General features: G+C 38.9%; 1 protein-coding gene and 1 long non-coding RNA gene across 7 annotated transcripts in view; one reads left to right on the plus strand and one right to left on the minus strand.

Moving 5' to 3' along the window:
• HBS1L (HBS1 like translational GTPase) overlaps nucleotides 1-27,248 on the minus strand; it is a 42,264-nt gene that overhangs the window by 9,977 nt on the left and 5,039 nt on the right. For 3 of the 5 annotated variants that reach the window (XM_083731666.1, XM_083731664.1, XM_083731667.1), the window contains 9 exons: nucleotides 8,561-8,669; nucleotides 6,304-6,548; nucleotides 6,025-6,190; nucleotides 4,445-4,562; nucleotides 3,759-3,905; nucleotides 3,326-3,400; nucleotides 2,148-2,265; nucleotides 1,949-2,017; nucleotides 549-653 (listed from right to left, as the gene is read on the minus strand). In XM_083731666.1, coding sequence (XP_083587792.1) covers nucleotides 549-653; nucleotides 1,949-2,017; nucleotides 2,148-2,265; nucleotides 3,326-3,400; nucleotides 3,759-3,905; nucleotides 4,445-4,562; nucleotides 6,025-6,190; nucleotides 6,304-6,548; nucleotides 8,561-8,669 — 1,152 coding nt within the window. Of the gene's footprint in view, nucleotides 1-548; nucleotides 654-1,948; nucleotides 2,018-2,147; nucleotides 2,266-3,325; nucleotides 3,401-3,758; nucleotides 3,906-4,444; nucleotides 4,563-6,024; nucleotides 6,191-6,303; nucleotides 6,549-8,560; nucleotides 8,670-22,658; nucleotides 26,943-27,248 lie in introns of those variants that run through there. The other 2 variants (XM_083731665.1, XM_083731668.1) reach the window with 1 other exon arrangement.
• Nucleotides 19,264-23,493, plus strand: LOC310841151. 2 transcript variants are annotated; one of them, XR_014562387.1, is made up of 2 exons: nucleotides 19,264-19,599; nucleotides 19,636-23,493. It is a non-coding gene; the product is annotated as an uncharacterized lncRNA (long non-coding RNA). The 2 variants fall into 2 exon arrangements; XR_014562388.1 differs by having other exon boundaries at nucleotides 19,264-19,595.

The raw sequence follows: 27,248 nt of genomic DNA on the forward strand, positions 1-27,248 counted from the left end.
CACCTTACATTCAATAGAGGGAAAGCGAATCAAACATATTTAGATAGGGAATTGCACAACTGGGTGTTGCAACTGGGTGCCTTCCATTGCCACCAGCCACATTAAATCAGAAGGCAGCAGGATGTGGGGCAATACCTCTAAAATGGTGACAATAGTGAACAGGTTTTTGTAGAAGCATGTCATTCAATATCTTGGCTCTAACCACCCACCCACCTAAAGTGGAAGCCAGTGAAAATGGGGGGGGGGGGAGAAAATATGCTTCAATAAATGTAAGAGTGGTGCAGCAATCCAATATTGATGTCACCACGGCAGTTAAACGCTTCTGCTTTATCCAGGAATGCATGCAGCTGCTGCAAAAGTGCTCTTGGCCACAGCTGCTTTCTGGACCTCCAGGAGCAAAGCTGCTCTCAAGCAACACTCACAGTTCAGCAGAAGGAATCACCCAATTTTCTTGGAGGTTTTCGCATACAACAGTGTAGATTAACACATTCTAAAGCTGCCTGCAGGGTAACCCAAAGGGAGATCATCCATCAGCCTGTATACTATACCTTTTACAGTGCAAGTTTCATTAGGAGGCATCGCTAGCAGCCGATCTCCAACTTGAACATATCCTGCTTCAATTTTACCAGTCACACAAAATCCTGATCCTTGATCTGCAACAAAAACGTTGGTTGGAGACAGCAAAAGTATCATGCAACTTCTTTGAAGGTTGCACCACCAGAGATGCAATTTTTGATAAGATAAAAATAGTTGCACAATTGATTTTACATTGTAATGCAAAGCGAGTCTTTGATTTTATCAGTAAAACAAATCTCAAACATTGCAATAAGAAAACAATAACCATCCAACCAGTAAGTTTTCTATTTGAAAAATGTACTCAAATATTTTATGTTCCGTTGGGCTACCTATTGTTCTTCAGTGGTTTTAAAACTATTTTCTCACCAAACCTACAAATATGTGACTGGCTGGAGATGTTAAAACAGAGGGATTATGCTGGCACTATGGTTGCCATTCCAGCACCAAGAACTGTACTCTTCTGCAAGCGCAGTTCTCAGTTCAGTCAGGGATTCAGAGCGGATGCAGTGTCTTCTTATTTCCTATGGTAGCCCTGACTGTCAGCTTCTTCCCTCTTTGCCTCAGCTTTGCCCTTTGCAGAATGAGTAGGGAGGAGGGCGGGGAGAAAACTAGAATTAGTTGGCTCTGCCTGCCATTGGCTCCAGCTCTTCCTACTACTGCTCGCTTTGCTTTCCATCCTACCAGTCCCAATGGGCAACAGCTGCCACTGCAAACACAGAATCTTTATTCAATGTGTGCCTAACCATTATTGGATTGGAGAACCAGGGTGGAAATTATTTCAGGACACTTTTGTTCTGCCCTCTCTATGATGAAAGTATCGGGGATGGGGAGTGGGAGAAGCATCCTAGATTTAAAAACCATTATAGGTGCCAACGTTCCCAACGTGCCGACACATCTGCTGAACTCAGCAGGTGTTTATTTATTTTCACTTAAAAAAATGTATAGATTGCTGTAGCAAAGAAAAATCTAAGCCATTTACAGCAAAAGTTTAAAGTACTTATTTTAAAAACGCAGAAAAAAATCAACAAAATTTAAAAACGAGTACATTGAAAATACAGATAAGAACAAAGGAACTTAATAAAAGTTACAATAAGTCTGGCCAATTCTCCAAATTTAAGAACTGCAGTGATAGAAAAAACATTTATAATTGTGGATACTGTGTGTTGCACTACTGCAACAAGCTATGCAATGACCCAGCTACACCAGTACATGCACTTCAGTCAGTAATGAAAAGCAGGATATGACCTATTCTAAGTAACATTTCTAGATTAGTTTTTTTAAATAAATATTTTTAGGAAATTTGCTCACCAGTGAAGGGAAATTGCATGACAGAAATTTTATTTTTTTTAATACTGGAAGAAAACTTACTAACCTTTAAAAACATCTGATACACATAATCTGAATGGTTTCTCCACTGATCTTTGAGGTGACTTGAAAGAATCTGTAAATAAACCAATGTGCTCTGTGAATAGCTATGTCCTTTACAGCAAGCGATATTAATTTGTCTCTACTGCATTTCCCCAGCTGTGTACTGAAACTGTTCTAAAAATCTTACAGAAGTAAACACATACCTATTTGTTCTAACAAGCATTTTCCTTCATACCACTTGGTCAGCTCACTCGCTTGACTTCTTGTGACAAGATTTTCACCACCAAGCCCACTTGTAGGTATATAAGCTACGTCCGACTCCTGGTTGAGAGAAGTGTTTAATTTGCAGTGTGAAATTGGAAAGCAACTTTTCCAGCATTATAAGTAGTATTTCTAAGCTTTTGAAACTCAAACTAAGATTCTTCTTGTGGAAGATAGAAAGCTAATGCTACTTAATCAGTTACTGAAGCTAATTAATTAGTCCTGCACTTCACAGAATATTGAAGGAGAAAGTAAAACCTATAGCAATTTGATCCTTTCATGACATCACTGTATAGAACATCTCTCTCATACACATCCCCACACACCTTGAACTGACCAATAACAATTCCCTTCACACCTCACAAAAGGCAGGGCTCAATAAATCTATTGGTCTTCTCGCCAGTGACAAAGGGCCTCTCCCTCACCTTGCAAGCCTTGCTGTAAAGCTTGGCTTGGCTTAAACTCTCTCTCCGTCCCCTGCTAACCACGGAGGAAAGGAGAGGTGCTCTCTTTCATAAGCTGGGCTTCCACAAAAAACATCAGCAATGCCTCACTGCTACTACTGCAAAAACTGAGAGGGAAGGCAAAGAAACCACACCCAGGATGGGTAGTCTCTTTCCCTTCAATTTAGTTTTTTTCAGAAAGCAGCAGCAAAATGCCAGCGGCGCTTCTCTAAAAGCTCAACTCTCTGGAGAAAAAGAAAATACTACTCATTTCCTCCACAGACAACATGGACAAGAGGAAAGGATGCTCTGGTTCTGTAATTTTTTCTTTTGAAGACAGCATTGAAGTTGAAGTATTGCTCTCCCAAGCAGTGGAAGTGGATATAAAACATCTGTCAGTGGAAAAGCAGAGGACTAGAATTCTAGTTCTTTAAAAAGGAATTTTTGGCAGTCGGTAGCAAATTAAAGTATCAGCCCTTTGAAGAGCCAGCATAATTTTCAAGTAATAATTAGCCAGTCACCAGAAATTTTGTCACAGCCCTATCACATATCATAGCCACACATTTAGAATGGGGCAATAGCATTTTGTGACCTTTCCTGTACCCATAGCAGTGGATATAGTCATTGAAAACTCAGACTTTTAATCAGTCACTTGAATTCTATATCATTTTCTTTACCTTAAAGCCAGCTTGCTTCAAGAACTGCCCGAGCTTACTGACAATCTCCCGAAATCTTTCCTGTTGCCAATTGACCTAAAATAAACACATATCACCAAGGAAAGATAAAGTACAAACACCATTCTTAACACAAGTGAAAATTATCTCTTGCCAAGAAGTAACATTAACAGTAAGACACCCCACCAAAAAAAATTATAAAATAATAAAGTAGAAAGAACACTGAGTGCTGAAAGAATCAAGAAAATCTTCATTTAAGTGTCAGCTAAGCCAATAAAACACTTTGTACGTGTACCATTTTTTCCACAGAATTTCATCAATCTAGAATTCAACAAAATATTACAGTTTCCTTGGAAAATAACCAAGCTCCATTTGTAACAACTTGTGTGTTCTCTTCTTGCAGAAAATAAATTTTAAGAAAGTCAAGGGAAAATACCTGGTCCATTTTATTGACAGCAACTGCCAGCTGTGTGACTCCAAGAGATCGAACCAACAGTCCATGTTCTCGTGTTTGCCCACCAGTCTCAAATCCTGCTTCAAACTCCCCTCTGCTGGCATCCACCACTAATATAGCCACATCAGCCTAAAGAAGAATAATTGTTACAAAGTATTTCTTGGCATTTATTAACCATACACAGCCGAGCCTAACCACATCTGTAATTTCTTCACAAATACGCTTCATTTCCCCCTTTATGATAAAATGCATGCATATCTGAGTCACTCCAAAAATGTAAAGCCCCAATGGCGCCCATTGTATTGATACAGTAAGAACTACAAAGCTAAGATTCGCTATGCTCTTGCACAAACAGTGGAAAATGTATGGATCTATTATATATTTGGGAAAGCTAGTGTTTGTTTGCTTTGCATTTGGACAATGCTTCTGATACAAAAAAAAATTTACACAATGGTTCCTGAGATCAAGAAGCAGGTTTGTGTCTATGTTTGAAGACAGCTGGGTGCCATTTTGAATCAAGATGGCATACTGCACATTTCAAAACTGCACAGATCTTAACCACTGATTTTAACCACTAAGTACTGCCAGTGAATGAACTGTTACAAAACTCAATTCAAAGTGTTATCACTTCTTTTTATAGACAGGTGACGCCAATAAAAAGTCTTTACCATTGCAGCTCCTGTGATCATATTTGGAATGAAGTCTTTATGGCCAGGAGCATCCATCAATGTAATAACTTTTGTCTTTGTCTCAAAATTGGTCATACCTACATCCATTGTCACTCCCCTAAAAATAAAGCACAGGCATGAAGTGTGTCACTTACAATCCTTTCCAAAGTTTACCTTGTATTAATAAATGAGTGCTAAAAATAAACCACCTTCTTTGGGATAAGCACAAAAGAGTCTAATGTGATTATAGTGCCATTCTATGATAAAGGCGCCCACAAAATATTTTTTTTAATCATGGTTACAAGAAAAAGCTATCACCAAGTTGATACAGCTAGCAATCCTGAGAAATGTGTCAATGTACAAGCTTGCAATATCAGAGGAAGCTATGAAATGAGAATGTGCTTACATGCCTGAGCACATCCAAGAATGGCCACCACACCAAAGAAGAGCAGTCTCATGGCTACTTCATCATGGAAACTAGTCATGCAATTCAGCACTAATTCTGCTACATAAGCAATGGCAACAAACAAAACCCAGTATCAATAGCCTTAGAGAAGGATATCTGCAAACTGTATGGAGCATCCTGAGGTTCCCTGGAAGCTGATCACAGGTTCCTTAGTAAGAGTGAACTAACCACCACCCCCATGCAGTTATTACATCACAATCGCATCCAACTATGCACCTTCACAGGAGAATTTGGGGTATGTTCTTGAGAACTCCCCATCCATGTGGAGTACAATTATACTGCTTCATATGGGATAACACTGTGGCCCAAAAAACCAAGTGTTCACTCCATAAAATGATCCAGAATCTTGAAAAACACATATAAGGAGTGCAGAGTGAACAAGGGTTCCATGGCAGAAGCTCAGAACATATAAGTGGTCCTGTTGGATCAGACCAAAGGTCCATCTACTCCAGCATCCTGTTCGCACTGTGGCCAGCCTATGCCTGAAGGTTTGATGAGAAGGACCTGAATGTAACAGCACTCTCCCCCACTTGTGGTTCCCAACAACTACAACTGAGGCATACTATCTTAAATCCCAGAGGTAGTATGTATAGTAGCCATTAATGGTCCTAGCCCTCTTCCAACATTCAGCTTCAATGGATGGTCCTCAGTTCTAGCATTATGAGCGGGGGGGGGGGGGATATTTATGCTTTCTCCGTGCCAGGCATAATCTTATACAGCTTTTTTCTCAGCTAAAAAGCCACAAATATTGCAACAGTTTTCTCAAGAAGTGTGGCTCCAATTCCTAAATCATTTCAGTTGCCTTTTTCTGAACCTCTTCTGACGCTATATTATTTACCAGGTGAACCATCTAGGACTAAACACAGTGTTCTAAGTGAGGTCATAGGAGATTCCTCTACAGGCAAGTCTTTGCAGAAGAGATTCCTTTTCATGCAGAAAGTTTGAATACCGCAGCTTCTTTCCTCAATTCACAAGAAAGGAGAACAATTTATTCCACTAATTTAATCGTATCTTATTCATGCTAACGGTAAACATCAATGTGCACTATTAAAAGTGCATTACAAATAATACTTCGTACACACACACACATACATATATATTGTATATTGCTCACCTCTCTCTCTCTTCCCCTGTCTCATCCAAGACCCATGCATAAGCAAATGATGCCTTTCCAGCTTTCTTTGATTCTTGCTCATATTTGTGCATAGTTCGTTTGTTCACATTGCCCAGAAGATACAGCAAATGACCCATGAGGGTACTTTTTCCTGCATCAACATGTCCTAAGAATAGGAAATACATGTGGGATTATCTCTGATGGACACATGTTAAAAGCCACTTGAGGGAAGAATTGTTCATGTGTATTCAGATCATTTTCACTCCAAAAAAATATTACCTATTACCACAAGGTTAAGTAGATGTTTTCCTCCTTGTCTCTTCTCCAGCTCAGCTTTCACATCTATTTGCTGTTTTGCTTTTCCGGACTTTTTCACTGAAGTTGGTGTCAAGGTTGGTTCTTCTGATACTTGAACAGTCTGGGGTGGGAAAGCTGGTTTAGGTAGAATCTCAGTAACCCCGACATTGGCATCTCCAGCTGAGAGTCCCTTTTGTGGCACATGCCCATTCTCTTCAGCATTCACACTGGAAAAAGCAAATAATGAACTTTAAGAGAAGAAGAGTTTCACAACTCTACAGAACAAATGAAATTCATTCTTATACGTTCATCAAAACTGCAAAATAAAGGAGCAGAGGCAAACTAACAAACAGCCACAGAGAGTGAGTAAATACAAACAATCATTTACTAAACAGTGACTTACTACAGTGTGAATGTCAAGCAGTTGGCAGGGCAGAGCAGAATCAGTACAGAAGGGACTCATAGCACTCTTCTTCCCTGGAGTTATGAGTTGGCACAAAATTGTGGCAAGGTTCCCTTCACCACTTGGTCAGACCATAGCCTGCCAAATTGTCCTACTCACTCTGTGCTAAGTTCTTACTTGGCAAAGGGTCATCTGAACTTATCTGCTGAATAGCTTGCTTGAAATGCTGGCTTTAAAAACAATAAATGGCATTCCAACTGTTGTTTGGTAGGGTACATCCACTCACAGAAGGCTCTTTGATCCAGCTGAGACTTCTGCTAGCAGAACAGGGAAGGGGGCAATTTCTGCCAATTCTCCCTCTGTCTGCAACGCCCCCCCCCCCCAAAAAAAAAACTGTTCCAGAATTGCAGGGAATCCTTCAGAAGAACATGGGAGATGGTGTGCAGAAAGAAAAGGAAATTGGCAAAAGTCATCTCCCTCTCCACTTCACAGATAGAAGCCTCTGTTGAAATAGAACTATAAGTCGAGAGACACCACATGACATAAACCTCCATGTAAGCAATTTAGTGGTCCTGCGGCACACAAGGAGCTCTCCACACAGATCTTTGGATCAGGACCATGGTCTGCCAAGAGTAATTCTGAAATGCATACTTTACTCAATTACTCTCAAGAAGACACTGCTGCTACATATGCTTGAAGGCCTACCAAGAGGGGATTTGGAACTGTGTTTGTGATTCTGAGTAAGTCTGTGTATACATACACACAGAGAATCTCCAGCAAAAGTGTCAGGTATATATACACGTATGCGGAGGTATAGCAGAATATAAAGAAAATTAATAATAGTGAAAGTAGTTTAAGGTGGACCACCTGTTGAACTGTTGCTCAAGAACACGTCATTTACATTTGGTTCTTAACACAGGTTTGAGCCATAGCTATGAAGAGATGCTGAACATGCACACTTGCTTTATAAATTTAGAATGTAAACTATGAAGACTCCAGCAAGATACTGACCATGCAAGATTGAAGTTGCTCCATTTGTCTTAACGTAGATGTTCGATCACAATATGTGGTCATATCCATTGCCCTAAATACAAGTATATGTATGTTGCATTCAGACTATCTGTTACTTCTACTTTACTGATTTTATTTCAGAATTCCCCCTCTTCAAACCTTCAGGCATAGGTCAATTGAAATGTCTGGTTGAGAATAACTGAGTAAAGAACACATTTCAGAATTACTCTTAGCAGACTATGGCCCTGATCCAAGGGCCTGTGTAAAGAGCTCCATGCTTGCAGCAACGCCACTGGATATTTGCAGAAGCAGCCCCATGTATTCTACTACTTGCCATGCTATTTATACATGAAGAGTTATATCTACTTGTAGGCGGCTCTTTAATCTAGCAGAGGCTTCTATCAGTGCACCAGTCCATTGTCAGAAAGGCTGTCACAGGTCTACAGATGGACAACATAAAAACTCTCCTTTTCCTCTCTTTCAATCATTATACTTCAAATAACTGAGCTTGCAACAATTCAATTTGCAAAGTTGTGTTTTAAACTAACCTCCAGAAAATTTTGCACCCTGTGAAACAGATTATTTTAATGTGGCTGGCTGTTTTCTCTGTGCTACTCAGAGTGAAAGATTCTTTTTCAAAAAAACTCACGAATGCAAGATGCCTTTTTCTGAAAGTAATTATGAGTCAAACAAGAAGCCATGCTGCTCAGTTCTGTGACATATTGACTAAAGTTTTGTAAAAATAGACCCCAAAAAATCTTGATACAGGTGCACCAATCTGAAGGAAGATGATGCCAGTGTACCTTGCAAGGGGTGAAGGCTTACCATGGAACTTCAAAGCCGGTAGTTTGTCTCTTTCCAGACACAGTCATTTTGGTAACTTTTGGCACGACATCAGATTCAATTCTGCTTGTCTGGGAATCTCTGACTTTTCCTAGTAGGAGAGAAAATAATGCATATATAGCATAAGTACAGTGCCAACAGGCTTAAACTTCAGTGTAGTCCAATGTGTTATCTTGGTAGATTTAGCAACTGATAACTTTTAGCTTTCTAAAAATCAGGTTTGCTAAAAATAAAAGTTTGTGGCGCTGTGGGTTAAAGCCTCAGCGCTTAGGACTTGCCGATCGAAAGGTCGGCGGTTCGAATCCCTGCGGCGGGGTGCGCTCCCGCTGCTCGGTCCCAGCGCCTGCCAACCTAGCAGTTCGAAAGCACCTCCGGGTGCAAGTAGATAAATAGGGACCGCTTACCAGCGGAAAGGTAAATGGCGTTTCCGTGTGCGGCTCTGGCTCGCCAGAGCAGCGATGTCACGCTGGCCACGTGACCCAGAAGTGTCTCCGGACAGCGCTGGCCCCTGGCCTCTTGAGTGAGATGGGCGCACAACCCCAGAGTCTGTCAAGACTGGCCCGTACGGGCAGGGGTACCTTTACCTTTACCTTTATCCAAGTAAAAATACGTGTGAACATTCAGAGCAGCTTATTAAAATTTTTAGCCATCCTGAGCTTTTGAAAGCGGAAGGAAAGGAAACCTAAAATTAACAAATAAAATATTTATTCTGTATCTATGTCTTCTATCTCAAAAGGTGTGCCAAAAACTTGTAACCAATGCCCATCGTATTTGGCATCCTAATAATGGAAGTTTTCTTATGTAATGGCTGGATGTTTTTGAAACTCCCCTAACTTCAAATAGGTGAGGTTCTCATTTTTTTAACCTTCTGTTGATTCTGTATTTGAGATAATATCCTTTTTAACATTTCCCCCCCCCCCACTCTGAAAGACTTTGTTGTACTGCCCATGTTTCTCCTTTTATCAAAAGCTAAATGTAAAGCACATATAGTTATATTTGTCTGAATGCACTTATAATAGTTTCTCCCTGTATGGTATCCCAAATAATGGAGGTCCATCTTTCCAGACATTTGTTTCTTTTTGCAAACTTCTGAGTCTGTGTGTTTCTGCTGCAGTATTCTAGGTGTTTTTATTCCACTGTGGCTGATGTGGCCTTTTAAATGTGTCTTGCTTTTTCTTATTATGTTATTTTGTAGTTTTATATGCATTTTATGGTTTTATATTGTAAACCACCCTGCAATCTTCAGATGAAGGGTAGTGTATAATTTAATTCAAGCCAGATATTGACAGGGAAGGGGAATGACATTTTCCTAAAGGATAGGGTGATACAGCAGTTCGCAGCTGGGCGCCACAACCAAGTGATTGCCCTGCCAACCTAGCAGTTCCAAAGCACGTCAAAGTGCAAGTAGATAAATAAGTACCGCTTCGGTGGGAAGGTAAACGGCGTTTCCGTGCACTGCTCTGGTTCGCCAGAAGCGGCTTAGTCATGCTGGCCACATGACCCCGGAAGCTGTATGCCGGCTCCCTCAGCCAATAAAGCAAGATGAGCACCGCAACCCCAGAGTCGGCCACGACTGGACCTAATGGTCAGGGGCCCCTTTACCTTTACTATGTTTGACTAATTTGCATAATTTATTCAACTTATGGAATGTAGATTTCCTTGGTTCAGAATTTATTTAATTGTCCCAGGGCACAAATAGCCTGCACAGTATTCAGTAATCTCTCCCTCTCACCCACACTTCAGTGTGCTGTACTTGGTTCTACTTTGTTAAAGCTGTGGGCTGCACTAATGGTACATTTCAAAACTAGTGGGTTTAACATGTTAACAGAATGTACTGAGCAGAGGAAGTCTTTCATCCTGCCCGTCTAACGCTGCCCTAGATTCCCTTGCCTACTGCTGAACTGGGGTCATCACCTAAGTGTGTGACTAGGTATGGCCTCGCTCTACTTCGAGACGTTCAGCAACTTGCAAGCTGTTTTTGAATAATTCCCCAAGAAAGAAGAATGAGTTATTTAGAAAAAGGTTATTTCCTAAATAGAAGTTACACCAGGGGGTTTCCAAGTAAAAGCCCTGTTGCTTTCAGCTGCGACTTCTTTATAAAGCTTGTGAGCCTGTACGCACACGGTAATTTCTTGTTCAAGTAAGATGTTCAGGGGCCCCAAGTAGACACACTCATGTACGGTGTGTGTGGCAAAGAACCAGCAGGCACACTTTCAGACTGGTAGCAGTTTCCATAACTGCAGCAACCACAATAACTAAGAGCCACCTGGATCTCACAGTGCATTTGTCATGCGAGCAGAGCCTCATATAGCCTGCAAAGACATACAAAATGCTACTGAATTTAGGGGAAAAGAACTTTGAAAATACTACATACAGATATCTAAATGACTGCCACTGCACCCAAGTGAGTTCTTAAGAATATAGGAGTCATCTGGAGCAGGCCAAATGTCCATAAAGTCCAGCATTCTGCTCTTACTGTGGCCAGCTATCTATGGGAAGCTCACAACCAGGGCCTGAGGTAACCTAGAGAGGATAGCCCAATCCAGTTCTGTGAAACGTGCATAGATTACATGCATCCTCTTCCTGATATAATCCAGTGGGCTATCCTGAAGTAATTCCCATCAATGTTTTGTCCATAAATGTGTCATAATGATAAAACATTGCCTACCACCTACTGAAAACAGAGAGCAAGATTCAAACCTATTGTGCTATTGTTACGTATGGAATCGTCGTTGTTGTGCAAGAAGTGGTGCATAAAGGGGAACTGTCGCAGAGTATGATAAAAGTGTTTGTGCACCAACTTTCACAAGTACAAGACAAGCCCTGGATTCAGCTCTAAACTAAGAACAAGATTCCGTTAGCAGAATGGCTTGTGAGAGCAGGGTGCCACAACTGGTTATCACCCAAACTGACTACATGCTCAAACGAAAACAGAGTTTTTTAACTGATTAGTGCACATTTGATACACCACACAATAGAATCAATAGAGTTCAGTATGAAAATAATGTCACTCTGCTTGCAAGAAAAACACACAAAATCAGATATTGCTGTGTGCAGCTTAAAGTTGTTCATGGGATTTTGCTTCATTTTACAACTGCATTGCTCTAGTTACATGTGAACCACCAAATAAGTATTGTTCAACAGGGTGAAACAAGCTACCTGCCCAAACTGACAGAAGATTTAGGGAAAAGAAAATGCATGGGAGCACAGCAAACAAATGAAACATGACTAGCAGCCTAATATAAAAGAGTTCATCTATATAAGATATGAATGAAGATGTCCACGGTGCCCAAATGGTCCAATATGTTCGGTTCCATCTCAGGCAAACTGTTGCCTTCAAGCTGTGAGAACAATATTGCAGGAATCATTTGCGCAGTAAACATGCTTCCCAAAGGCGGTCTCTGATTATCTGATTCTCACATTCTGCTATAACCACAAATGTGTTTGTGGTGTTTCCTTAGTCAACGTATCTTACTAAATGACTCCAATGTGTGTTTCATTGACAATCAGGGAAAACATTGTGTGATGTTATGCGCAGTTGTCTGACCATAAATAGGCATGCAGAAAGCAGTGTCAGCACTAAATGGGGGATAGCCCTACCAACATTTCTCTACAAACCAGTTAATCTAAACTGAAAGTTTATGTAGTCCAAGGTAACGTTCAACACAATTAATAGAATTTCTGTTGAGGTTCTGGTTCATTATGAGTATGTAAAACTGAAAGTACAACATGTAACGAGTCGATACTTTTACTGCAATTCAGTCATGTTTCCAGAAACGAAGTAGTATCAGGCAGCAAATCTGACGTTACAACACCAGAGGATGGTGCTGTTAACAGATCAGTTTACCAGTGTGCTTTACAAATCAAACATAACAAAACCTTTAGGCCTAACTTATGTTTGCTGATTTCATTGTGTCCACTCTGAATATGATTTAGTCAGAGGCAATCCTAAGTCTTCAACTCATGATAGCATCCACATTAGTGGAAGTCTCAAGTTTAAGCAAATGTGTCTGCAAATCTCCAGACAGGCTCATCTACACAGGAATAAAAATTACACCAGCGTGTGACCTTTCTATTATGAGGAAAGCATTTCTTCCTTCCAAAAAATGTTAAATGATAAAATCAAAGTTCATGCAGAAACCAGATGCCCAAAATGCACATAGGGTTGGGACTCTGGGGGTGAAACTACATATATGAAAAACAAGGTTGCCACTGAAAACAGCAGTCCCAACTGAGTTCTCTGCCTTCACATCTGTACCTCCAACTTACTGTGCCCAGATGTCATAATGATTAACATCCCCCACCTCCAATAACATGGAGTGATGGGTGTCAAAATGTTACTGCTACCCCAAAAAAGTGCACAACCCAGGCTGCTGCTTTTGGTGGAAGCCTTGTGCATCTTCCACAGAGTCTCTTGTCCAACACAATGTTACTGCATACATTCAGCATGTGTGCTGTTAAAATATATTTCACTTTGCCATTCTAGATGAGCTATAGTTTCAGGCATGATTCATCATCAAGTATGTTCCATAAGAAGCTCTGTGGACAGAGATCAAAGCACCCAGTCCTAAATATATTATGGGGAATGACACCGTTCGTCCCACCACCTAATAAATGTACATTTCATACACTACTGTCCAATATTCTTGGTACATTATCCACAAATTAAGTATGGAAAAGAACTGCATTTTTCCAGCCCATTATAACTTTATACTTTGTAATAGTAAGTTAACCATTCTAGGGACAATAAGAATTGGCAACTTGAATAATTCAGCAGCTTTAAAAATATTTCATTTTTTGTGCAACTGACAGCAAGTTTAAATTTAACCAGCAAACCAAATATAACTTTCTGTGATGCCATTACATTGGATACTATCTAAAAAAGGCAAAGCTAACTAGAAATTTAATAATAATAATAATAATAATAATAATAATAATAATAATAATAAAACCTTTATTGTCACTACACCACCTGTGTGCAGTGAAATTAAATGAGCCCCCCCCCCCCAGTACACTCAGTCTTGTTCGTGCTCTGTGTGCTTGTCGGAAGTCAATTACACCACTATTTTTTTCCATTCAGCAGCCCAACAGCCCTCAGATAAAAACTGTTCTTCAACCTGTTTGTGCAGCTGACTATACTTCTTTATCTCCTGCCCGAAGGTAGGAGATTGAAGAAGTGCTGGCCAGGGTGTGAGTCATCCCTAAGAATTTTCCTCGCTCTCCTGAGGCAGAGGTCTCCCACGATGTCATCTAGCGAACTCCAAGGGCAGCCCATGATGTCATATGCTGTATTCACCACCCTCTGTAGGGACTTCCTGTCCGTGGCTGTTAAACCAGTGTACCACACTGTTATACACTATGAAAGGACACTTTCTATTGTGCTTTCGCAAGACCCTGAAGAAATGGAGTCTCTGTTGGGCCTTCCTAACCACCTGGGTTGTATTGATTTTCCAAGTGAAGTCTTCACTAATGTAAACTCCCAGGAATTTAAAGGAAGAGACTCTCTCCACACACACACCCCTGATATACAATGGGGCTAGTTCCTCTCTCTTCCTCCAAAAGTCCAAAACAATCTCCTTTGTCTTGCTGATATTCAGGGGCAAGTTGTTCTCTAGGCACTCTGTGCAGAATTTTTGAACCTCCTCCCTATATGCTGATTCATCTCCACCTGTAATTAGACGCATTATGGTGATATCATCTGCAAACTTAACAATTGCAGTGGATGGGTCAGATGAAATGCAGTCATATGTATACAACGAGTACAGGTAGGGACTCAGCATGCATCCCTGTGGGGTGCCAATGCTGAGCTTCAGGGAGGTAGATGTAACAGGCCCAATCCTCACTATTTGTGTGCGATCCCTCAGAAAGTCTTTAATCCAATCACAGATGGTAGGGGAAAGGTCCAGGTCCACCAGCTTTTTAGTAATAATGTCCGGAAGGATGGTATTAAAAGCCAAGCTATAATCAATAAACAGGATTCTGACATAATTGCCCGGTCTCTCCAGATGACTCGCTTCAAGGTGAAAAGCTGTGGCTACGGCATCATCTGTTGACTTATTTCTCCTGTAAGCGAACTGGTGTTCATCAAACTCCGGTGGAAAACATGTCCTAAGTTGTTGAAGAACCAATCTCTCAAAGCATTTCATCACTACAGATGTTAATGCAATGGGTCTGTAGTCATTTAGGCAGTTAATTGCCGTTTTCTTTGGGACTGGGACAATGGTGGCTGTTTTCAAACATGATGGTACACAAGCAGGCTGCAGGGAAATGTTAAAAATCCTTGTCAGGACCCCTGCTAGTTGATCAGCACAGTTTTTTACCACTTTCCCCAGCAGCCATCCGGACCAGCCACTTTGCTGGGATTCACCGCCCACAATGCAGCTTTCACTTGATGGTCATATAGAATAAGTAGCTGAGAGATTATAGGTTGGCAGGCAGGAGCCATGACACTTAATCTTTCTACCTCATAGCGGGCAAATATGTTCAGCTCCTCTGCTAACACATCAGCCTTAACCGTGTTCCTCATATTGCCCTTGTAGTTGGTTAGGTGCTGCAGTCCCTGCCACACTTGTTTCATGTTGTTATCGGCTAGGCAATTCTCCACTTTAAGCTTATATTGTTTCTTTGCCGCCTTAATGCCTTTCCTGAGCTTTGTTCTTGCCCCTCTGTATGTATCTGTGTTCCCTGCCTTAAAGGCATTATCCCGAGCTTTCAAGAGTAACCTTACTTCAGCAGTCATCCAGGGTTTGCTGTCCCCATAAACTCTAATGCACCTCTCCGTTGTTACATTATCGGTGCACACTTTGATATAGGAAAGCACAGGAAATAAAATAAACACACACATGCAAATGAGATAGATTTCATACCTTTTAAGTGCACAAAAATAGAAGGCAGATGACCTGTAGTTATTGAAACTTAAAATAGCAAGTTAATTCATTTTATAAATCCCCATCTGGTGAGCTTGCTTTGGCTTAGAAATGGAAAAATGAGCTAGTAGTTTGAAATTTTCAGTCTATATTGTCTTTCTAATATCTCTGCCTTGCTAAATATTGAGCATTCCCCTCCCTACTTATTATCTGCTCTTCTCATTATTATTAAGTGTGAAAATCCACTAGTTCCCAAGGACAGTATCACCTAGAATTTTTTAGCGGCAACAGTTACAATGTAGTTTACACCAGGAGGGGCAACCTGTGGCCGCATACCTGTTCTTGGACTGAAACTCTCATCAACCCCCAGTCTGGCCAATGGTGAGGGCTGATGGAAGCTAAAATCCAACATCTCACAAGGGCCCCCATTCTTGTTCTACGTCTCTTACACATATAGCCACGTATATTGGATTTGTTAATTCATGTATTTTTCAATAGGAATTTTTGTAACACCAGAACAGATTTCTGAATACACTGTAAAGTCCAACACAAGTTCACTTGTGTTTTACTTTCACCATTAATATGCATGTTAGCAGCACAATTGTTTTGTAGTACTGAGACTTCTTACCTATATACTCAGATTAGTTTGCGTTTCAAGCGACTTGCATGATAAATGAAAGTCTGCTAATAACTATGTGACACATGCACCTGTCCATTCAACATCTTTTTTTGTGTATTGGGGAGATTACAACTGTAGCATCGGAGCCAACTCTGCACATCCAGGCACTGTGGTCTAAACCACTGAGCCTCTTGGGCTTGCCAAATGGAAGGATGGCGGTTCGGATCCGTGTCATGGAGTGAGATCCCATTGCTCTGTCCCAGCTTCTGCAATCCTAGCAGTTCGAAAGCACACCAGTGCAAGGTAGATAAATAGGTACCGCTGAAGATCAGTGTCCTATGGAGCAGCCAGACCACATGGAAAGATAAGACTCTTGAATAATACAAGCACAATTACGATAAGAGAGCGAATGAAGGAATATACAGAATGCTATCCAAGATACAGTTTCAGGAGAGAAAAATAGCCAAACCAACACTTTTGTTTTTCTGCTAAATTTCAAGATTATAAGATGGGTCATGATTTATTTTTTTAAATGGTTTATCTGTTTACATATTTTATTTTCAATTTTCAATAATTTAACAATTTAACATCTAAATTACTTATTTATTCATCCCTTCTAGAATCCCCGCCATGCCTGGTTTCCAATTTCTCCCCTTTATTACCTTACACATCTTTACTTTTTGTGCTTTCATCTTTGTATTTTTTTCTTGTAAACCGCCCTGAAATATATTGATGAATCTAATAAATACTCCTCCTCCTACTCTTTATTTTAAAAACCCCACAAAAACCCATTAATTTTCTTTCTATACAAAATCAGATAAGGAGCCAACACAGTTCGCCATTCTATATTGTTGGTAGGCTAGATTTATATACAAGAATGTCAATAACAGCAGCACCAAGCTGAAGGACATTAAAAATACTGAATAGAAGCTTTCACATTCTTTGCTATCTAAATGTGTTAGCAGTAACACATTGACAGAAAGAAGTATTTGAAATCAGAGTGTGAAACTGCTAAAGCTGCTTTGAATCTCATTTGCAAAAGGTAATACAAAGCTGTATCAATGCAGTAGGCTGATTAAGCACCTGAACTAATCAGCCCTCATAGCTCCTATGATACTGAATGTTACCAATTCAATCAACAATGAAAAAATTAGCACACATCATATGTATGGTGACACTTATTGTACCTTATATAACGAAAAAGCTATTACAGCACTTGATTAAAAAGGTATCATCAGTACAGTGAACACTATAGCTAGGCCTTGCATCATGAATGTATACTGAACAATTGAAAGTATATTCTTAACTTTTAAATGGTTTTTATTGTATTTTTTTTTTGTTTTATTCTATAAACCACCTTGATCTATTTTTGACACAATATATAAATATTGTTATATATAAATAAAAGTAAACTAACAAATGTGCCCAGAAGGTTGCTGGTTTTTTTTTTAAAAAAAAATCAGGGTCATGCTATCAGCTACCTGATTTTAAATAAAGGAAATACTGAATTACGGTTGCACTTTAATGCACATTTATTTGGGTGCCAGTCCCACAGAAGTTAATAGAACTTACAACTGATTAATCACACACATATAAGGCTTTAATACCTGCTGAGAGAGGAAAATTTATGTCCTTGTGGGTGAATCCCCATAAGTAGTTGCAGCCACTGAATAAAGTTGACAGCTCAGTTAGATAGATTTGGAACTGAGGCTCCATTCCACACAGAGGCAATAACAACCATCCTGTGCTAAGAAGCTGCAGTACCACTCTCAAGAATTTTAATTTAAAATATTTCCTATGTGATACAAGAAAAGAAGTAGGCCAAGAAGCAAGCAAAGGACAAAGAATTGACCAGCTTCATAGAGTCCTTCCTACTATGTCAGATTCAAGACAACCCTTTAAGCTGATACAACTCTGTGTCCCGAAATTCAGAGTATAGAAGCTTTGCAGGGAGTCAGACAAATGGTACTCCTCTTCGTATGACACCAGCTTGCCAATGGCTCAGCAGAGATTTGTTCCTGCCTTCAATGACCCTGTAATGAGAAACTTTTTAAAAAAAGGACCTTTTGCATGCAAAGCCTGTGTTCACTGAGCTATGGCAGTCTGCAGCTGTGCTGGGCATACCTTAACACATAGCTCTTCAAACAAAAAACCCACTCAATTTCTAATACATAAAACTGCATACACTACAATTCACCACCGACAAAGATTAAAATATGTGTCAGGGTAAACTTTGAAAGCTCTCTCTTCTTTTTAAAATCATAGTGCAGTATTAGAAGAACCACAAAACTGGAAATATTTTTGTATACTAAAATAATTAGAACAATTTTCTCTCATTTTTTTTTTAAACTAAACGAAGAAAGACCAGCAGATTGAGGTTCCCAACAGCATATGCAGACAATGCGAAGTTTTAGACAGTGTCATAAGACATTAGGATATACTGTACTACCAACCTTAGGTTGGCTGCAGTCTTAAAAATCTGACACTTACATTAAATTTAATGTGCACTTAAGAAATTAAGTGACTTTTTAATGGATAGGGATATAGTAAATATGCTGTAAGAGTGCACATCTGTACCAATGTTGTGAAAATATTGAGGGTGAGGGGTTGAGATAACTGGTGTAAGTTCATTTCTGATTTGTTTCCCAATATAATGGAAATTCACAAAGCTAAAATTTTGAATATACACAAAGCAATGGCTCTTGGCAGACAGAATGGTGGCAAAGCGATAAAACTAAATGCACTGGAAAGGTAAGAAAGCTCCTAAGAGATTAAACAAATTAATCAAATGATACATCTGGCAATACATGAAGCATTGCATTTATCTCTAGAAAACTCTTTACAGACAAATGAAAGAATTTTGACTACTTTCTTAGATAGGTTTAGTGTTTGAAGTTCTGATGGTGTCAAACATTTATTTTTAATATTCTTGAAAATCTTACAGAGAAAACTGTTACATATGATAGTTTTACAGGCAACTTTCGTTTCCAAACGTTGGATATCAGTAAACATAAATATAAAAAGTATGGGATTAGTAAAGTGATAATTCAGGATTTTTATTCAAATGATATTAGAAGGTACAAGTTACAGCTCACAAGACTGCAACAAAGAAAATGCCATACAGTACTACTAATAATAATATAGTGGTACCTTAGAACCGTTTTGGATTACAACCACATCAAACCCAGAAGTGTGTGTCCTTTTTTTTGGATTACAACCCATTTTTTATTTTTTGGGGGGGATTACAACCCATTTGGGGGGAGAGGCCCCATTGGCGAAAGCACGCCCTGGGTTGCAACCTGTTTTGGTTTACAACCGGACCTCTGGAATGGATTATGGTTGTAAAGCAAGGTACCACTGTAATGTAAGAATGTAATGGAAGATTTGTAATGCAGGATCACAATTCTGGATGTGCACGGTCAGGGTGGAGTAGGGGACCAAAAAGTTGCACAAGAGAAGGGATCATAGATGAGAGGGAAAAGAAAGGAACATCAGAAAGCTATTTTCCTTGTTAAAACTGGTTGGTTGGTTGGTTGGTTGGTTGGTTGGTTGGTTGGTTGGTTGGTTAAAAGAAACACCAACACTCCATGTTTCTCCATCCCTGTTTTAGTCAAACTCTGCTGTTTATTATTCACAAGCAAACACCCATATATGCACAGCATTCATCGGTGAACGTAACTATCTCTAACCGAACAAGCTACCTGACAGGCTTGTTCGAAAGACTCCATTCATCTTAAAGATATAGCATATATCAACACTGGGTGTGTCCACAAAGCCAGCTGGAGAATAGCAAAGCAAGCAAATGAGGGTGATATGCATGCAAGAGAGAGTTGGTGACAGGGGGAGGGGGAGGGGAAAAAGAGGTGGTACAAATGGGCTTGCAAAGAAAGGAAGGAGTAGGAGGCATGGGAATAGGGATGAAGATGAGAGCAGGGGAATGAAAGGCTTTGAAGGAAAGGAGAAGGCGGAAGGTGGAAAAGGTGCTAAGCAGTTGCAATGTGTGGGAGAAGGAAAATGCAGGTTGCCATGGGGGTTATTTGTGCGCAAGTGGGAGGGTTGCACAAAAGGAAGGAAGGAGAGGCATGGGCATGGTGGTGAAGGTAAAAATGGGGCTGCAGAATAGAAAAGTGGTTTCAGAGATGGGGTTGGGATGGTGAAACATGATAGCCAGACAACAATAACCAGGAAGTGGTTTTTTACAAGGACCAAAGGACAAACCTTTGTTTATAAAATATAGATTATTTTTCTGCTTCTAGTCTCTAAAATATTGGGACCTACTCTAAGCCTTGTGGCGAAAAATCCAAACAAATAATTCCAGCAGAATATGTATAATTGCTCTTATCTTTAACATAACAAATCCCAGATTTTCAAATATTAACAGGGTTTGTTTAAAACAGAACTATGTAATAACAGAAGAGAACACTACACATTATTTCATTATTCAGCCATACATAGCAAAACATTTCCACTGATTTCCTGTTGATATGCAAAATAAATCTGCCCTAGCTTTTAAAGTGGTGTTCTTTCAAAATATAGTATGCTACCTTTAAGACTGCAAGATAAAACATCTCAGGGAAAAAGTCTTGGGAGTGTCATTTTTTCCAGTGTAGGTGTATATACAAAGTGAAGCTCAAAAACATTTTAAAATGTTTCTCACTGCTTTTGACATAAGCCACTTCCTTTCTAAAGCCCACACACAGCTGTATCAAACAGAATGTGACTCTTGTTACAAAATGTTCCCCAAAAGAGACTGATATGGTCCTATTCACTACCCCGTATTTTACTAATGTGAAATAAATGACTGAAGCTTTTTTTAAATCATAGCTACATTTAAATCATAAGGAACTTTGACATTAGGCATACACTGTCCAAAGTATGCTTAGTAGTAGTCTACATCAAACATGAATTCTTTACCCAGTGAATTCACTCTTAGCTACTAAATATTTTGTAAAGTTGATTAACTGTTCTCCAGGCATTTGGATACCTCTTAACACATTGAATCAAGATGGCAGAACGAACCTTTTAAACCTGTACTGATTTTAATCAAATTTTGCCATGAAACGGGATCATATGACATCTATCCTTAAATATCAGCCCCAGCTGCCTCCTTAGGTTGTTGACTTTGGGCTCTAAGTACTTGAAATATCATTTTCCCTGTTACAGAATAACTCATGCTATAAAATCTGTGACTCTGGTCATAGTTCCATCTACAGCTACAGTATATGGTAAGACCATATGGAACAGAGCCTTTTCTGTTGTGCTATCCCAGACGTACAATCCCCTCTCCATGGAGATACAATTGTCCACTACATTAGCTGTATCGAGATGCAACTGTTTCCTTGGGCCTATGGAACAAGTACTTAGGATGAAATGCCTCTTAGCTGGCACACCAACAACACAAACCAAGACAGGAACTTTATGATGCTGTAGTAGATGCCATGGGGCACAATGGATTGGGTTTAGGAGGTCATATATCACATATCAGCCTGGAATCTTCATTAAACTTGCATGCAACAATGTTATCTTATCTGTATGACAACTGTTTTCCAAAACAAAAAGTAGGCTAAATCAAATCTCATTGCTCTTTTTCAACTACTGCAATTTGTCAGCAATACCCATATAACCAACAAGAAGATTTTAGCAGTAACAGAATGTTAGGCAAGTGACCACAAAGTGGAAAAATACAATGGATCTAGTGTAGATATATGACCTTTAGACAGGAAAGAAAACACTCAAGAGTTGAGTCACATGAATATCCTCCCCATCTCTTTCGCTTTTTTCCTGAGTTTTAGCTGTTGAATCCATGTGCATATCTTCAGTTAAAGCACACTTCTTGTAGTATCAACTAATCAATACACACATGCACCATTTGATATAGACAAGCAGACAAGCAGCAAATTCCTGAGTTTTAATGCACTTAAATTGTTTAAGAAATAGACCCTAATTCACAGAACTATGGAACCCTCTCTAAGTTTTAAGGCAAATGTCTTTAATACATGTTGCCACAGATTTAATTGTCATGGGACCAAGGGTTTTATCCACATTTTTGAAAGGCAGGCAGGGAAACAAGAGACCAAAACTGCAACACAGTTTATACATTTCACTCCTGCTCCCACAGAACCTATTTTACCTATAGCTCAGAACATCAATGAACTACAGACAGAAAGCTGTGAAGAATGAAGTCAGCATTTCTAAACAAAATATAAAAAATACAATAATGGCAAAGATAGATTTTCAACTTTTGGATTGTTGTAGTGTTTCTATACAGCCTTCAGAATGACCATGAAACACAAGTAACCAAACTATTCAACGATATTTAAACAGCTTTCCAACAACACACAGAGTGAGCAACCATTATTTTCACTTCAGTTCCAATTACTAAATTCAGGCACACTAAGGGAAAGAATAATTTTTATTTATTAATTCCACAAAATGTGAGTGCAAATTTAAACTATTTTTAAAGAGTTTTTAGGAATGAAAATATACAATTCTGTTTTTTTTAAAAAAAACAACAACACAATATTAATGGAGAAGCCACTAACACAAGGTACTGTAAGTATTTGAACCCTCACAGCAAGACACAGACAGTGTGCACTGATTATTGATCCTCAAATTAAATTTATTTTATATATCTATATTTTTCATGAAACAAGCTACAGGTCAATTTTCCTTTAAAATTTGTTTTTGAATACATAAAAAACCTATGATGCTGATTTCGCAATGCTCTGAATATTATGACTAGCACATTTTAGATGTCCAAAGTACACATCCAAATAGTTTTTTACAGTTTCGAAATATACACTATTTATAAAAAATGTACCATATATATATACACATGCAAAAACAGAGGCTGGCTTCAGAGCAGTAAAATATCAGTAAAATGTAAAGGCATGATGCATGTTTGCAGAGATCAGGATTAAAATTTGCTGCCTCACCTCCAGCTCGGGTTTGCACATATTGTACAGCATGCTGGCTGTTATCATAAAAAAGAGGTCAATGCACACCACCAATATAGCAACCCACGTGTTCTTCATTTCCACCGTACTTGTAAGTTACCACCCCTCTGAACTCAAATGAACTTGTAGATTCAAGATATGGGAAAAGGGGCAGGTGGATCACTATAAAGGAGAGAGGCATGCAGCATCCTTGCACTGTTATCTAACAAACACAGCACAATACGTTTGCACATGCCTTTCAGCCTGCCAGGAGGGAGAGGATAAATTTATTCAGCTCCATGTCAAGCCCCTCCAAGGGGTGCAACCATATCCAAAAGAGAATGGGTCAGGTCCTAAGTTACCTGAAGAATATGCGCCAATCAGAAATATTTTCAAAGCTAAAAAATCTTTCCAAAAAATCTAGGAAGCAAAAATACAGTTACAAAACAACGTAAAGTTCATCTTTGGTCAACCATTGTGTTATATACATCTACATCTTTTTTTAAAAAAACCTGCAGCATCATAACACTATTATATCTAAATGTACAGTGTTTACACATTTACTTAATGACCATTTTGGAACCTGTCTAAATAGGTAGTCCATGGCTTCAAGTTGTGGTCAAATGAGTGATGGACTACACTACAATTATTCCAGTCAAGCTGCCTAAACCACACCTGCCACAATCTACCACACTAGTCTACTGTACCTACATCACAACAGCCTCTTCCCCTCATTTTCTATGGAATCCCATACAATTACGGTACATGGGATGCCTGGGAGAAAACTTTAAGCAAAAGTGACAGAGGAAGAATTCCACTGAGCAAGAGATACTGGAAAAACACTATTTTTGTCATCTGATGCAGTAAGCATTTGGAAATAGTGGTATTTAATGAGACAGCTGAACAATAAGTGTCAAATCACAACAACAACAACAAAAATGCACCAAAAGGCAATGGAATGTACCTTACAATAAAAATATACTTTCAAGTTAAAAATCAAAATTATTTTACATACTGACATGACTGTTTGTTTCTTAAAGCATGTAAAAACATCTCTCCAAGAAATATATATTTTACCCAGTGAACTAAATAATAGCTGCCTGTTAAATTAAATACAAAAGTTAAGATAGGGTGCTCACTGAAAATACAGCAATGCATTATGCTCTGCTCAAAACACTTGATACTATCAAAAACATACAAAGTCTTAACTTGACAAATGCCTATAATCCTTGATGAAGATAATAATAATAAAGACAAGTATGGAAAGCAGCAGAAACAGAAAGCTAATAGACAAAAAATATAATCTTATCACCGTTTGAATGAGATTTAAGATACTGGTGCTCAAAAGAATAGTATTCTACAACATATAGCTAAAAAGATTGCATAAGTAGGTGTTTTGGTTAATAATTAAGTTATTCCTCAGTTGGACAGAGAACATTCTGATCATTCTATATTAAAAACTTTGGGAAGCTTCAGCCTGAATCTTTTAAAGGACCGCTGCACACATTACACTTTTTACAGGTACGTGTAAAATATTTTGCTTGTACCTTAGTAAGTTTTATAAAGTGAGCACATGGCTGGCATATGTCTGCTTATTTGTACAATATATCTTTGAACTAGGAAGACAGACTGGGCTGTGGTTCCCTGCTATGCACCTATATGACAGCTAACACACATGACCTCCTGATTTAATATGAAGTGACGAAAAAGCCAGAGAGTACAGGAAAGTACAGTAATGCCAAATAATTTGTGTGAAAGAAAAAAAATGCATTTGACAACCACCCATTAAAAAAAAATTCACAAGCTGTGCTCTTGAATGTATACTTCTGGTCTCACCAAGTTTGAACATGATGGTAAGCCATTTGTAAATTAAATATTTTTGCCATGGGGATTTCAAAAACATGCACTGACAAATCAATTTTTCAAAGAAAGGGACAGATTAAAAACAAAGCAAACAAAGCTCTAATGTGCCACAAGGCAGCTACAAACAGTAACAGTGCCATATTAAACACATTAGAGATTAAAAACTTTATGGAAATTCGTTCACAGCAAGTATTTAATAATTTGGTCCCCAGTGTAATTTTTGTTAAAGGTAATCCTGAAACCATAAATAAATATGTTGTTTCTAGCAGGAGCTAGCACATTCTTTCTTAAAAATATTTTTTCAATATTAATTATTTAGAAAAGATTCAGCACCTTAACACATTATTCCAAAGTTGAGGCGCTAAAGATTAAGATCTACCTCTATCAATTATAGAATAAAAGGATAAAAAAGGACTGGAATTCAGTGCATCTATTCAAAAACTTTACTACAAAAGTTTGTTAACCAAAATTAACTGAGAATTGTCTTTGCATTTAAGACATCCATTCCGCTTTGCTGTCCAAGTCAACCTGTTCAAAATATCTTTTTTAATGTAAAAATAATCAAAACTGCATAAGTTCATTGTGCTGTTATCTAGTGAAGGCTTTCTTTTGGCCTAATTTTACAATGTCATCTGGAGATGGCGATTTGAAGTCAAAAGGTGTTATTGCTAATAAGGGTCCAGTTTCATTAATTTTTACTTCTTGCATTTGCCTACTGTATAAGAAAGCCTTGTGAAGATTAACTGTTTGGCGCTTACATCTCTTTGGGGGATAATGAAGACACAGAGTTATAGCAAAGGTTGATGGTGTGGCAGAGAGGGCCTTTGCCCATGGAAAAGTGCCTTCCAAAATATGTGACCTCATTTTCTTTTGGTTCTTCTTCCTTCCTTTAGCTACAAACATTTGCCGTCCTTGCTTTGAAAATAAAGCGTCTTTTTCTGGAAGTGAAGTGCCTGATTGTACATGTACATGTTGAGGAGATAATGTTGATTTTCTAATAAGAACACTTAGATCAATATCTGAATTCACAACTGTAGGTTGCACTGTTTTAGGTATATGAAGCTCAGAACAGCTGCTTGTTGTTCGAGGCTTATCCAATGCAGTTGATTTTGCAATTAAATCTGAAAGTGATAAACTCTCAAGCTCTTTTACTGGAGAAGACTTGGAGAATGTTAAGGAAGATAGAGATCCTGACAGTTCTGTCATTCCAGGTGAAATTTGAGGTTGGTTGGCTAGTTGGGACAATGGTGAAAGTCCTAATTCCAAGTCTGCGAAACCTGCTGATGGTTTGCAAAGATCAGATAAGGATTGAGGCTTGTTTGAATTACTTCCTTGGTGTTCCTGTAGGAGATCAGCCAGTGATGGGCTTTGAGACACTGAAAATGTTAAGCTATTCGCTTCTGAAGAGGTGCTGATATGCCCTTGGAAGCAGTCCTTACTGTGTGAAAATGAAGGGGCATTTCCAGATAGTTTGGCCTTTTTACTGAGCTGGTAACTTCTCTTGCTGTCCAGCATCAAATTTCCAAAAGCATTTATAAAACCAGGAGGATTATCCAAACAGCTTTCGCTATCATAGTTTTTCTGGAGAAAAATTAATGCACTATCTTGGGCATCTGCTGAATCACCCGTTTCGTTAAGCCTGACCAGGCCCTTCAAGTCAACTCCTTTAAATTCAGATGGGTTCCAAGACACATTTTCTGAAGAATTTTCCTTCAGCAATTCAGCCTCTGAACTAAAGCATGCATCACTTTCATTGCAAGATTTCCAACTTGTGCTGGTGCTGTCGGTTGGTGGGAGTGTTACCTGCTTGTTCAGTGGTTTATAAAGTGACTTATCATTGTCACTGAATGGTATAGGAAGAGCTCCCGAGGAGTTACAAACGGATTTTTTCTTTTTTACTGAAGGTGTTTTGACATATTTGGGTCTGAAGACTGTTTTGTCGCCTGGAGCTGAAGCGTTACAAGATTCAAAATTGACCACAGGGTTGCTGAGACTACAGCAGGACTTAGTGGTATCTAAAGTATTTTCAATGGAGTTAGTCAAGTTGTTAGTGCTAGAAAATATTTCTGAGCAAAATAAGCCTTACCTTACAAGAGCCAACAATTCCAAGAGAGACACAGGGTCAAAGCAAAAACAGTTCCAATTTGTGGCAAAGCAGGAAAGCCAACAGCAAAATAGAAAAAAACACAGAAAGGCATTTAATTAACAAACATTATCAAAACTGTATTAGATGTGTAAATCACAGCCTCATGAATTCAGTTTACTATGCTAAATAGACAACTCTGCAGTTGAAACTTAGCACTACTAAGCTAGAATATGCACGTTTTTCAATATTATCTCTCTAATTACACAATCTGCATCAAATTTATAAATTAACCATTACATGA

This window comes from Podarcis gaigeae, assembly GCF_964106915.1.
Source record: "Podarcis gaigeae genome assembly, chromosome: 3".
In the NCBI taxonomy this organism is placed as follows: Eukaryota; Metazoa; Chordata; class Lepidosauria; order Squamata; family Lacertidae; genus Podarcis; species Podarcis gaigeae.